The sequence below is a fragment of the Sinocyclocheilus rhinocerous genome, unplaced genomic scaffold, assembly GCF_001515625.1.
Source record: "Sinocyclocheilus rhinocerous isolate Xijiao unplaced genomic scaffold, SAMN03320098_v1.1 scaffold2966, whole genome shotgun sequence".
Lineage (NCBI taxonomy): Eukaryota > Metazoa > Chordata > Actinopteri > Cypriniformes > Cyprinidae > Sinocyclocheilus > Sinocyclocheilus rhinocerous.
Genome location: NW_015634018.1, coordinates 482,726 through 497,131, shown reverse-complemented (window position 1 = coordinate 497,131; position 14,406 = coordinate 482,726). Strand labels below are relative to the sequence as shown.

The 14,406-nt window shown below is 34.1% G+C and overlaps 1 protein-coding gene across 1 annotated transcript in view; it reads right to left on the bottom strand.

Annotated features, from left to right (window-relative positions):
• ppm1h (protein phosphatase, Mg2+/Mn2+ dependent, 1H) overlaps positions 1-14,406 on the bottom strand; it is a 23,324-nt gene that overhangs the window by 3,368 nt on the left and 5,550 nt on the right. Inside the window, exons 3-8 of the mRNA XM_016558937.1 lie at positions 11,512-11,874; positions 11,075-11,187; positions 9,298-9,382; positions 9,095-9,213; positions 6,614-6,677; positions 2,055-2,162 (exon numbers count right to left, since the gene is read on the bottom strand). Coding sequence (XP_016414423.1) covers positions 2,055-2,162; positions 6,614-6,677; positions 9,095-9,213; positions 9,298-9,382; positions 11,075-11,187; positions 11,512-11,874 — 852 coding nt within the window. The remainder of the gene's footprint in view (positions 1-2,054; positions 2,163-6,613; positions 6,678-9,094; positions 9,214-9,297; positions 9,383-11,074; positions 11,188-11,511; positions 11,875-14,406) is intronic.

The following is a 14,406-nucleotide window of genomic DNA, read 5'->3' as shown; positions in this document are numbered from 1 at the left end:
TTATATATATATATATAAATTATAATAACAACACATATATTACATATAAATTAGCATAATTGCATATTCAACATAGTAACATAGATGATATTTTACAATAATATATACAATTTAATTTTTTTACATATCTAGAATATATGTATTTTATAATAATTATATATTAGAAAGATAGACAGATATATAAATAATAATAATAATAATAATACAAAAATAATTTATTAAATTGTTTATATATTAATAAATTGTATTCAAAATGTCAATGAAATGCATAATGCATACATATTTATTTAATATTTTTTATTTAATTATTCTATACTTTTATCTAAAAGATATACCTATAACACACACACAGACACAGACACATTATTAGATAAACAGATAGAAATCATATCTGACGCAAGTGTCTGGTTGCCCTCGGTGACCCTTCCTCGACCTCTGACCCAGTATTTGCGTAACAGACAGGAAATGAGGAGTGACTGAACCCAGTCAGACTCCAGCCGCACGCATAGCTGACATACTTACACTCGTTGCACAAGCACATAACGGGGGAAAAGTGCTCAGAGGAGGAGGAATAAGAAAAACAGATCAAAGAGAAGCCAGAAAACAGAAAAAACTGAGCTGAGCTGCAGCCGGCGGGATGAACCGTGGATGAACTTTACACAGCGTGTGAATTAAAGATGAAGAGAGCTGCAGAAGATTCCAGAGCGGAGCGACTCGTGTCACTGGAGGAATCTTTATCTGACGGGATCCAACTGTGTTAGAGGCAGCGAGACGGTAAAAATCACAAGCACTGGAGCAATAGACTTGACTCTATTCAATTTAATTGGCCGAGATACAACTATTTGAAAATCTGGAATCTGAGGGTGCAAAAAAATCTAAATATTGAGAAAATCATCTTTAAAGTTGTTCAAATGAAGTTCTTAGCAATGCATATTACTAATCAAAAATTAAGTTTTGATATATTTACGGTAGGAAATTTACAAAATATCTTCATGGAACATGATCTTTACTTAATATCCTAATGATTTTTGGCAGAAAAGAAAAATCTATAATTTTGACCCATACAATGTATTGTTGGCTATTGCTACAAATATACCCCAGCGACTTAACACTGCTTTTGTGCTGCAGGGTCACATTTATGGTTACTTCAGTAAGCAGAACAGACCTGATTTCTGACCCAGAAACCCTTACAAAAGTACCACGGTGGTACCATGGTAATACCACAGTAATTTGGTATACAGTAGACACTGATACAGAACGATCCCATAATTGTTTACCATTGTATTTTCTAAGTCTGACCATTCCTTTTCCAAACAAACAACAAAACATGATAACACCACGATACCATATGAAACACAGTAATACCACGGTAATTTGTCCAATATCGTGGTAATACTTACACAGTGTCCACACGGTAATACCATGGTACCATATCCAAATAACACAGTAATACCATGGTATCTTCTTTAAAAATCATGACATACAAAATAACATGGTATTACTATGATACATGTTCAACAACATGGTACCTTTTCCAAAAACATAGTATACCGTGGAATATATATATATATATATATATATATATATATAAAAACATGGTAATTAATTGTTTTAGTTTTAGTTAACAATATTAACCCTGCCACACACTACGGTAATACCATGGTACCATATATCAAGAAAAAAAAATACAGCAATACCATGGTAAAAAACATGACATTTTCTTGGTGCATGTTCCAAAAACCATGATAATACCATGGTGCCATCTCCAAAAAGCATGGTAAAACCATGATGATCAGTGACCAAACAACATGGTAATATCAGGGTAAATGTTCACACACCAAGGTGTCTTGTTCAAAAAAACCAACAAACATAAAATGACCATGATACATGTTCAAAAACCGCGAAGCTGTTATAAATTCACTGTAAACCACGGCTTCTTGGGGCTTATTGCTTTAGTGCATGTCCAAAAAACATGGTAATACCATGGTACTTTTTTGTTAGCCAAATAATGAATTAAGAAGTCATGTGTTTATGTGTGTAAATGAACTACAAACCTCTGGAGAGCAGGAGAGGAATGGTTTGATAGCGATGTCTGAGTCGTGAACCTTCAGGTCGTGATCGCCTAGTCCTCGAGTGATGCCGATGGTGGCCAAAACACGAGCCTGAGCCACAAAACACAGCAGTTAACTTAGGCCAACCCAGTTTACTTCTGTAATGTGATGCATTGCCTAGTAAAACTAAATATTCAATGGACCCTTTGCAAAGACCCGCCCCCCTTAGTTACTGTTGCTATGTCCAACAAGCCATGGCGCTCTCACGCTAGGGCTGCACAATTAATTGAATTTCTAATCGCGATTACAATTACGACATCGTTCAAAGTCCACTTATGTTATTCTGCATGCTTAAGATGCATTTTTTTGCGTTTTTTAATTTTTAGTATAATATTATAATACCATTCATTTTTTACTTTTTTATAATTTAAAGAAGAGACCAATCCAATACCAATGTATAGTTGACATTTGAGGCTATAGAAAGACTCTTCAGTTAGAGGGTTTTCAGCTTGTTTATTTTCATATTAAAATATGGCATGCAGTTGCATCAAACAATGGTATAGACATCCTTCAATGTAAATTGTGACGATCGTAATTAATAATAATTACAATTTCAAGGGAATAATCGACAATTATGATTTTTGTCATAATCGTGCAGCGCTATCTCACGGCACACTTTCTCACGCAGTGAAAAAAAAGAGTAGACTGATGACAGACCAAACAGAGCAGGTTACTTTTGGTATGAAACAAGTCTCAGCTTTCAAATTTGGTCATTTTTTTTAATAAATTGCATTTTGTGGCTCTTTAATGTGTGGTGACAGATCGCTGCAGCACGTGAACCGATCATCTCTTCTTCTACTAGTTATAGCACAAAATAAACATGAATGAACCGCTTGTTTCAACTGCGGAAAGACATCAATACACCATTTCTCAAGTTCAAGTCCACCGACGTTAATCTACTCTCCATTATGATTGGTCAGATCGCCTGTCAATCAAACTCCCAGGAAAGGGTTAATTGGTTCCAAAAGGGGGTTTTCACAGTGATTCCATAGAACCACCATTTTTGGTTCTGCAAAGAACCTTTCAGTGTGAAGAACATTTTAAAACTCTAAAGAACCTTGTAAGGTTCCATGGATCTTCGTGGAACCAGAGATGCCAATAAAGAACCTTCATTTTTAAGAGTCATGTAAAACAAACCTCCCAACAAATTTCCTCTAGTACAGAGGGAGCGAGCAGTTTTTTTCCCCCCCAGAATGCCACTGGCTCTGGTTGAAAACAACTAATAATACACATGCCCTCAACCAGCTGCTTCCTCAGACTCCCTCGTGCTGCCGCCGCAGAGTCGTTTTTGATATCTGCTCCCGCTGAAGCCTCTAGCCTCCCACAGACGGAGGAGAGAACTGAGCGTTATCGAGTCAGAGACGAGACGAGGAGGGATCGGGATTCAGAACAGATGCCTTGTGAAGCTGAGACCTCCTTGAAGAAGACTGGAGGCCGATCTCCTCCTGGTTTCAGCCGTCACAACAGACTGATCTCAGTTCAGCACCACACACTGAACACATTAACACCCCGACTGAAGCACGAATGCTGCAGGATGGCCCACACACACACTCACATTTAATACTAGTGCTGGAGGCTGAAAGGAATAGTTCAGCCAAAAATTAAACTTTCTGAAAATGTACTCGCCCTCAGGCCATCCAAGATGTAGATGAGTTTGTTTCTTCATCAGATTTGCAGAAATGTAGCATTGCGTCACTTGCTCACCAGTGGATGTGAATGGGTGCCGTCAGAATGAGAGTCCAAACAGCTGATAAAAACATCACAATAATCCACAAGTAATCCACACCACTCCAGTCCATCAGTTAACATCTGGAGAAGACAAAATCTGCATGTTTGTAAGAAACAAATCCATAATTAAGACGTTTTTAACTTCAAACCATCACTTCTGGTCAGGCCATAATTCATAATAACGCTTCCTCCAGTGAAAAAGTCCATCTCCTGTTGTCTCTCGCATCAAAATCCAGCCACATATTTGTTTAGAGCTGTTTTAGCTTGTAAACAGTGCTTGAACTGCGCAGATTTCTCTCCGATATTATGGACTCGTATTTTGGCTTAAAGTTAAAATGCCCCAATGATGGATTTTGTTTCTTATAAACACACAGCTTTTGTCTTCTCCAGATGTTAACTGATGGATTATTGTGATGTTTTTATCAGCTGTTTGGACTCTCATTCTGACGGCACCCATTCACTGCAGAGCATCCATTGCTGAGACACTGATGCAGTGTTAATAAAAATTATTCGTCAATGACATTTTTTTCACTGACGACAACGAGACGATAACGAACTAAAACTCTTTTTGAATGACAAAAACTATGATGAAGATCTATTGACATTTTCGTCAACGAATAAAGAGGAAGAGATTCATTCAGAACGAATCTGCTGCGTGGTTCGGAGGTTAGATGCGTACAGAGTACTTAATCAGAGTATTGTCTTAATCGTATTAAAATCGGAGTATTGTTGTCCATAAACGTACTAATTGCCATCTAGGAAAAATGAAAACAATTTAAAATGAAAACAATCAATGGTATTTTAGTATCATTGAAATGCTTAATAAATGCATTACACTGTAACTAAACCCATTAGATTTTAGCCGACTAAATATACTGTATATTTAGTTGATTAAAATCTTATGATATTTAGTCGACTAAAACTAGACTAAAACTCAAAACAATTCAGATGACTAAAATATGACTAAAACTAAATCAAAATTTAATGTCAAAATTAACACTGCAGTGATGCACTGCTACATTTCTCCAAATCTGATGAAGAATAAACTCATCTACATCTTGGAAGGCCTGAGGTTGAGCACACTTCAGAACAGAAAATGTCATTTTTGGGTGAATTATTTCTTTAAATACTAGTATTAAGTGATGAGTGACTTACCGTAGCAAACACCACTAATTAATTAATCACCCATTTCTGCGGTGAGAAATGATAATGCATCTTTTTGCAATCTCTTGGTCTCACTGACATAAAAACAACAGACGTGTGAAATCTCACAGTTCTTTTCTCTCTAAAGTTCTCTGATATGATGGTTTATTCTCCAAATCTGGCAAAGAGGAATCCAGAGTGTTTTTCACCTTTTAATTCTTTCTTAAAGAGAAAAACAACTGAAATAGCCTCTAATCTCTACAAAATGTGATTCACAAACACATGAGCGAACTGACCGGCGTTTGGTCTTGATAATATCAGCCGGAAAGGAAAGTCTTCTCAAACACAGAGCAAGGTGGTACATTTTAATGGAAGATTATGAAAACCATTTTCTTTACAATAAAGTGCAGTTATGAATTGTGCACAATAAGTCTTAGAGCATTTCTAAAGATTAATCTAAATTTATTTATAGAAATAAATATGTCTGCTTGAAAGAATGAAGAATATGGTAAACAAGTTGCTATAAATAATGCATAAGTAGCTTATATAACCATTGGTATTTAATTTAAAAGAAGACTCTTGTTCTTTATGAGAAGTGGTTTTATTTAATTTTAACATAAAGGCATGTGTGTCACCGCAGTTAAATCGGTGTCTATCATGATAAAACCTTAATATCAAACCTATATAATGAGTTTGGAAATGTTAGAGAAATGCTTAATAAATGCATTACACTGTAACTAAACCCATTAGATTTTAGCCGACTAAATATACTGTATATTTAGTTGATTAAAATCTTATGATATTTAGTCGACTAAAACTAGACTAAAACTCAAAACAATTCAGATGACTAAAATATGACTAAAACTAAATCAAAATTTAATGTCAAAATTAACACTGCAGTGATGCACTGCTACATTTCTCCAAATCTGATGAAGAATAAACTCATCTACATCTTGGAAGGCCTGAGGTTGAGCACACTTCAGCACAGAAAATGTCATTTTTGGGTGAATTATTTCTTTAAATACTAGTATTAAGTGATGAGTGACTTACCGTAGCAAACACCACTAATTAATTAATCACCCATTTCTGCGGTGAGAAATGATAATGCATCTTTTTGCAATCTCTTGGTCTCACTGACATAAAAACAACAGACGTGTGAAATCTCACAGTTCTTTTCTCTCTAAAGTTCTCTGATATGATGGTTTATTCTCCAAATCTGGCAAAGAGGAATCCAGAGTGTTTTTCACCTTTTAATTCTTTCTTAAAGAGAAAAACAACTGAAATAGCCTCTAATCTCTACAAAATGTGATTCACAAACACATGAGCGAACTGACCGGCGTTTGGTCTTGATAATATCAGCCGGAAAGGAAAGTCTTCTCAAACACAGAGCAAGGTGGTACATTTTAATGGAAGATTATGAAAACCATTTTCTTTACAATAAAGTGCAGTTATGAATTGTGCACAATAAGTCTTAGAGCATTTATTGATGGTAAACAGAGACAGGCTGACCTAGACGAGATACAGGACACTAAACTTGTTTAAAGACGTGTAATTAACAGTAAGACGACCTCCTGTGACCGCGTCGACAGTCATGAACGAGCGAGCTGTGAAGCGTCTAACTGCCGTCTTACCTTTTTCCCTTCTCCGTATATGAGTGGAAACTTCAGATCTTCCTCCTGGACTGTTTTGTACGCCCTGCACAAAATAACACAGCAAACATTAAACAGCAGCTGAAGCTGAAGCGAAGAGAGCACATCTGAGACTTAACAGAGAAAGAAAAGTCAGGAAGTTGTTTTTTGCAGGAAAATGTATATTTGTATTCAGAAAAGGTGCATTAAATTGATCAACAGTGTCAGTGAAGACATTTATAATTACAAAAAAATATTCTATTTCAAATAAATGTTGTTCTTTTGAACTTTCTATTCATCAAAGAATTATAAAAAATAAAATGTATCATGATTTTCACAAAACTATTAACTGTTTTCAACATTGATAATAATCAGAAATATTTCTTGAGCAGCAAATCAGCATATTAGAATGATTTCTGAAGATCATGTGACACTGAAGACTGGCGTAATGATGCTGAAAATTCAGCTGCGCATCACAGAAATAAATTATATTTTAATATATATTCACATAGAAAACAGCTATTTAAGATTATAATAATATTTCTAAATTTTTCTGATTTTACTGCATTTTTGATCAAATAAATGCAGGCTTGGTGAGCAAAAGAGTCTTAAAAAAGAACATTTAAAATCGTACCAACCTCAAACTGTTGCGTATATCGCCAAAAATAAATATTAATTTCAAATTGCTTTCTTTCTTCAGTGAAACACAAAATAAGAGATTTAAACAATGTATGGTCACTCTTTTCCATACAATTACAATAAATATGCACCGAAGCTTTTGAGTTTCAAAAGTGTTCATAAGAGACGAAGCAATGACTAATTTGTGAATGAATCATTCTTTTACGTCAGATCTTTTCAATCGTTTCAAAGGTCACAAAGCCCGGAAATTTGAGTCTGCTTCTCATTCAAATCTATTGTACGGATACAGAAGACTTGAAATACAGTGCAGGAGTCATATAAAGATAACTGTTAAGATGCTTTTGCATCCTTTTTGAAGCTTAAAAGATTGGGTCTCCATTGATTGAAAACTTTTTTCCATGCAGTTACAGAGTAATTTGGGTTTGGAATGACATTGAGATGATTTTTAGGTGAACTATTCTTTAATCAATTCAGACATTCGAGCAACTAAACGCATATGATCAAATACTGTATGTGATTCCTGGATGCAGCAGCACTCCCACACGATTCAGCATCCCTGTCTGACACACACACTCACACTCACACACTCACAAACTCACACACACACACTCACACACACCACACACACACTCTCTCTCACACACACACACTCACACTCACAAACTCACTCACACACACTCACACACTCTCTCTCACACACGCACACACACGCACTCACTCACACTCTCACACACACACACACACACACACACACGTCTCCTGAGGGAATGATCCTCTCACTTTATTCAAACCAATCAGATCCTAGCGTCGAACTCAAGGTGAATCACGCACAATTGTTCACTGAACATTTGATGCAAATTACACAAGTCCATACTCGTGGATGGACAGAAAATATGATTATATCTACACACATTTCCAAAAATGTATTGTGGAAAATATTGTGCAAAGGATTATATATATATATAAATTGAAATGTACACAATTTTTGTTGACATCTGTACAAATATACAAGATAATAATTATTCGATTTTATTGATTAATCATATTAATTTTTATTTTACTTAATAAATAAAATAAAAAATGAAAATTATGATGATATTAATATTGTTTTAATATGTAAATATAATTGTTAATTGACAGGGTTAATTTTGTCTTTCATGTTTTTCACAGTACCACAATACATTTAGTCAATTTCTGTACAAATATACAGATCATATTTATTTTATTTTATTGATTAATAACAATAAACAATATTTATTTAAATAATAATTAACAAATATTAATTGTTTGTGACCAACCAGAGTCGTTTTTACAATACCACACTAAGTTTACCACAATAATTATATGATTTTATTAAGTTTCAGCAATAATTGTTATTTTAACATAATAAATAATACATAATAACATAATAATTATTAAATGTATTGTATCAATAATTATTAATTATTATATTAATACAATAATTATAGATATTACTTGTTTTAATTTATTTGATTAATATTTTATTGATTAATATTAGGTACAATTTTATTTAATTAATAATTGTTAGACTAAAATAATAATTAATAAATATTAACCTAATAATATATAATATATTACTTTATTTTTATAAATAAGTATTATATTAATATAGTAATTATAGATATGAATTATTACATTTTATTTGATTAATAATTAATTATTGTCTATTATTGTGGTATCATGATAAAGGCACATAAAAATTAAATGAACTCTGATTGGTCACTTTTACGTGTCAGTCAGGTGGACTCTTCCTAAGTGAGCAAAATAATATGAATTGATGCTGATATTCAAAGATCTGACTTCTACTCAGATCCGGGAGCTCACCATCCGTTCATGGTGAAGTCTCGGTACAGCATCCGCTTCCCGAGCTCTTTTTTCGTGACCCTTCTGGGAAACTCCAAGTGCGTGAAGTCGTTTCCCAGCAGAGACGGCTGCAGGTGAGCCTGAGGGAGCAAGAACAGAGTAAATCCACAAGCGTGCAGGAACGCAAGCAAACCGTGACAGAACTGAGTGCAGATTCCTCTCACCAGGAACTGAAGTCTCTGGCGCTCCGATTCAGGAGTGAAGGAGCTGGACATGGGAATGATCTCTCCTCCACGGATGATCAGAGCCCTGAAAGTGCACGACATTCAGCGCTTACTGGAGAAGAGCTCACAGAATTCAACAGAAGAGAAGAGAAGAGAACGCACTGAACAGAACAGAGTGCAGTGAAATATTATTACAATTTATAATAACAGTCGTCTATGTGAATATCTGTTTATTCATGTTCAGCATCATTCCTCCAGTCTTCAGCGTCACATGATCTTCAGAAATTATTCTGATATGCTGCTCGAGAAACATTTCTGAGTATTATCAATGTTGAAAACATTAATATTTTTGTGGAAACTGTGATGCATTTTATTTTTCAGGATTCACAGATGAATAGAAAGTTCAACAGAACAGCATTTATTTGAAATAGAAATCTACTGTAATAAATACTGTAATAAATGTCTTTACTGTCACTTTTGAATATGAATTAATAATGCGTCCTTGCTGAATAAAAGTATTATTGACCACAAACTTTTGAACGGTAGCATATGCATTATTGCAATTATTATTAATATATGTCATTACTGTCCAGGGTTTATGAAGGTAAATTTAAGACTTGTTAAGAGCTTTTTATGACCAAATAAAGTCAATTTAAGGGAAAATTGAAGGACACACAATACGTCAATATGGTCTCTAATATATAAATATATTGTATTAGTAATGCTAATTAAAAAAAAAAAACACAATTTCCAACTTTTTCATTAATTTTTACAAAAACAAAAAAAAAAAGTTTAAGGCTTGAATATCTCTGCTCACAAACATTAGAATATGGAAATAACTTTTATTGTAGCTTCTGATGCAAAAAAGTTGACCACAAACTTTTGAACGGTAGCATATGCATTATTGCAATTATTATTAATATATGTCATTACTGTCCAGGGTTTATGAAGGTAAATTTAAGACTTGTTAAGAGCTTTTTATGACCAAATAAAGTCAATTTAAGGGAAAATTGAAGGACACACAATACGTCAATATGGTCTCTAATATATAAATATATTGTATTAGTAATGCTAATTAAAAAAAAAAAACACAATTTCCAACTTTTTCATTAATTTTTACAAAAACAAAAAAAAAAAGTTTAAGGCTTGAATATCTCTGCTCACAAACATTAGAATATGGAAATAACTTTTATTGTAGCTTCTGATGCAAAAAAGTAATTTTTTTCCCCAGTGCAAATGTAGAAAAGATTCTTAAATCAAGATACATTCACTTGACAAGCAAAATTACTTAAGATAAGAAGTCTTGCTTTCTAAGAAATTGATCAAAAAGTTATGACTGAAATGAAGTTATGATTAAATGGAACACATATCTTCCAGTGAGCTTAATTCAAAGGGAAATCAAGTTTTCATCCCCCACTGACAGTATTTGTTTTAAACACAAACTCACTTAAAGTTGTTCAATTTCTCAGAAACCAAGACTTCACGTTCAATCTGCATCTCAAGTAAATGCATCTTTATTTAAGGATGCTTAGATATCTGTACTGAAAAACAAAACTGCTGAGGAGGATGTTTATTTGTTGCAATGCATGCAACATTTAATGCCATTATGATTTTAAGACTTCCTGCTGTGATTTAAGACCTTTTTAGGCCTTAATTAGTGGAAGGGTGAATTAAGACTTTTTAAAAACCTTTTAAAAATCTCTTTCAGCTAGACAGAAGCTCTCTTAAATGAGAATAAATGTGGTATGTGATGTGGTTTGGTAATATTCAGTCTCACCTGCTGTCACCGGCATTGGCCACATACAGTTTTCCAAGTAAATACACCACCACTAAAGCAGTACACCCTCCAGATATAGAGTAAACCATCCTCTCTCGAGAAATATGAGCGTCCTGAGAACACACAAGCACACAGAGAACTCATTCAAGGTCAGTAAACCCCACATGAGACTGGATTCAGTCGACATTTAAGTGTAAAACACTTGATCGCTGCTCACCAGACTCATTTATGCTCACCCAAGGCTGCATTTATTTGATTAAAAATACAGTAAAATTGTGAAATATTTTTACAATTTAAAACAACTGTTTTCTATCTGAATATATTTTGAAATGTAATTTATTCCAGCGATGCAACGCAGAATTTTTTAATCAGCGCAAGCTCCGCCTGCCCTCTAGTGGCCATGTGAGTTTACTACAGGGACTGATCCAAGGACTCACCATCTCCTTAAAGGCATTCTCTATTGCTCCCACCACCAGACTCTCCTGTTTGATCTTCTTCTCCATGAAGAACCGCGGGGCCATTGTATTAGGGGACCCCGGGGCCCCGGCGGCCCCTCTGAGCGACGCGGCCCGCGACAGGCCTCGCTGGGAGCAGCCGGCAGACGGGTGGAGCTGGTGGATGGGGTTCTCCTCGCCGAGACAGGTGGGTGGCTGCAGAGACGGGTTCTGCAGGATCTCCAGCACCTCCTGCAGCTGCTCCTCGATGTGGAGGTGGAGGAACTTGGCTGCGAAAACCGCGGCTCCGGAGCCGCCGTGACCGTCAAACAGAGCCCAGTAGTGGAAGTTCTGTTCCTTCACCTCCTGCACACACACATTCATGGAAACATCAACATGCGCAGCTACTGTCTAGAAAAATGTGTTTTAAAAACACACAGAAGCCAGATTTACTCAACACACTTTTAAGAAGTGCACATTACGTTTTAATCTTTTAAAAATGCACTTATTTTGATGTGTTGACTAACATACTAAAGCACATGGAAAAGACTTGATTATATTTTGTTATTTGTGAGCCTGCAGCACAAAAGCAGTGTTAAGTCGCTGGGGTATATTTGTAGCAATAGCCAACAATACATTGTATGGGTCAAAATTATAGATTTTTCTTTTATGCCAAAAATCATTAGGATATTAAGTAAAAATCATGTTCCATGAAGATATTTTGTAAGTTTCCTACTGTAAATATATCAAAACTTAATTATTGATTAGTAATATGCATTGCTAAGAACTTCATTTGAACAACTTTAAAGATGATTTTCTCAATATTTAGATTTTTTTGCACCCTCAGATTCCAGATTTTCAAATAGTTGTATCTCAGCCCAATATTGTCCTATCCTAACAAACCATACATCAATGGAAAGCTTATGTATTCAGCTTTCAGATGATGCATAAATCTCAATTTCAAAAAATTGACCCTTATGACTGGTTTTGTGCTCCAGGGTCACATTTGTTAACATTTAAAGTTAATATATTTTAAGTGTACTAATTCGCAACTTCATCACAAATGTGTAAATACAAATATTACTAAATGCACGACATACAAGTTTGAATAGGAATGGCATTAAAGTATATTTTAGTTTACCATAAATGCACGTTCATCAGTACTTTAACCATATTTCAAAAACAATTATAAAACTACACTGAAGTGGTTCAAGAAAACGCTCTAAAGTTCAACTAACTGCATTCAATATAAATGTAAACATTTTCACTCAGTTGCATTTAACATGCAATTAAACCGTACTTAATGCATATTCTTTTAAAGTGTATTATTTCCTTATTAAGTCCTCTTTTTAAAAGTATGCCAAAGTGTACTTGTTTTTCACAAGGGTTCGACACGTTTTTTTTGCATGATTAATCACATTTACGCAAAAAAAAAATTCATATGGATTCGCCTTGACGTTTTTGGATCATCTAAGTTTTGGACCTCGCAGGTTTCATTAAAAATATACTAAATTTGCATTTTGAAGATGAACTAAAGTCTCATGGGTTTGGAATAGGACTGCACAATACATCAAAATTAAACTGATATCAGGATATGGCTTAGTGTGAGCGACAGGCTGCGATTTAAATAAATATATGCATGAAGCTCAGCATTTACACGTGTGGTTTATGATAGTTTGATTTCAGTTGCGCTTCATTCTGAAACTGGCAGCGCATATCTACATTCGCCAGCAACCCGTCAAAATAAAAGCTCTATGGTTTACCATTTAAAAATAAAGAACATAAGATGTAAATATAAACATAATTTTACCGTAAGATTTTTTATTATTCAAAGTATATTACGGTTTAATAGTAGTATTACAATATATTGTTTCACTTTTATTTCATTTGTAATATTTTATTAATAATAATCACACAATAATCATAATAATCTTATTTTATAGTCATACTGAATTGGTCAAAAACAGTGGGAATGTGTCCTATGAAAATTCAAGTGAAAAAAATAAGCAAAAAAATTAAAAACATAAGATGTAAATATAAACATAATTTTACCGTAAGATTTTTTATTATTCAAAGTATATTACGGTTTAATAGTAGTATTACAATATATTGTTTCACTTTTATTTAATTTGTAATATTTTATTAATAATAATCACACAAAAATCATAATAATCTTATTTTATAGTCATACTGAATTGGTCAAAAACTGTGGGAATGTGGCCTATGAAAATTCAAGTGAAAAAAATAAGCAAAAAAATTAAAACTGTTCACTTTACGTTTACTGAAAGAGGTTTGGGTTGGTTCTTGTAAAAAGCAAACCTAAGTATGAACACTCAATTCATTTTTTCCCCAAATCCTTCGAGGATTCATGCTTAAAAAGTCACAGTAACGAGTCATATTTCAGATTTTTGCATTTTTGATTTTTTTTATGCAGATGCACTTCCCAAAAAACTCACCCCACTCTCTCTGGAATGATTCATTCTTTTGATGTATAGTTATTGTAATCATCTGGAGAAAATTCCAGTATCTTCTCATATCACAATATACAGTATAATCACAGAAAAACTAAATATCGAAATGTCATTTTTTCCCTGCATTGGATGGATGGATGGAAAGAGGTAGATGAAAAAGGATGGATGGACGGATGGATGGATAGATAAAAAGCGATGGATAGATAGATATATAGATAGATAGATAAAAAGGGATGGATGGATGGATGGATGGATAGATGGATAGATAGATAGATAGATAGATAGATAGATAAAAAGGGATGGATGGATGGATGGATAAAAGGGATGGATGGATGGATAGATAGATAGATAGATAAAAAGGGATGGATAGATAGATAGATAGATAAAAAGGGATGGATAGATAGATAGATAGATAGATAGATAGATA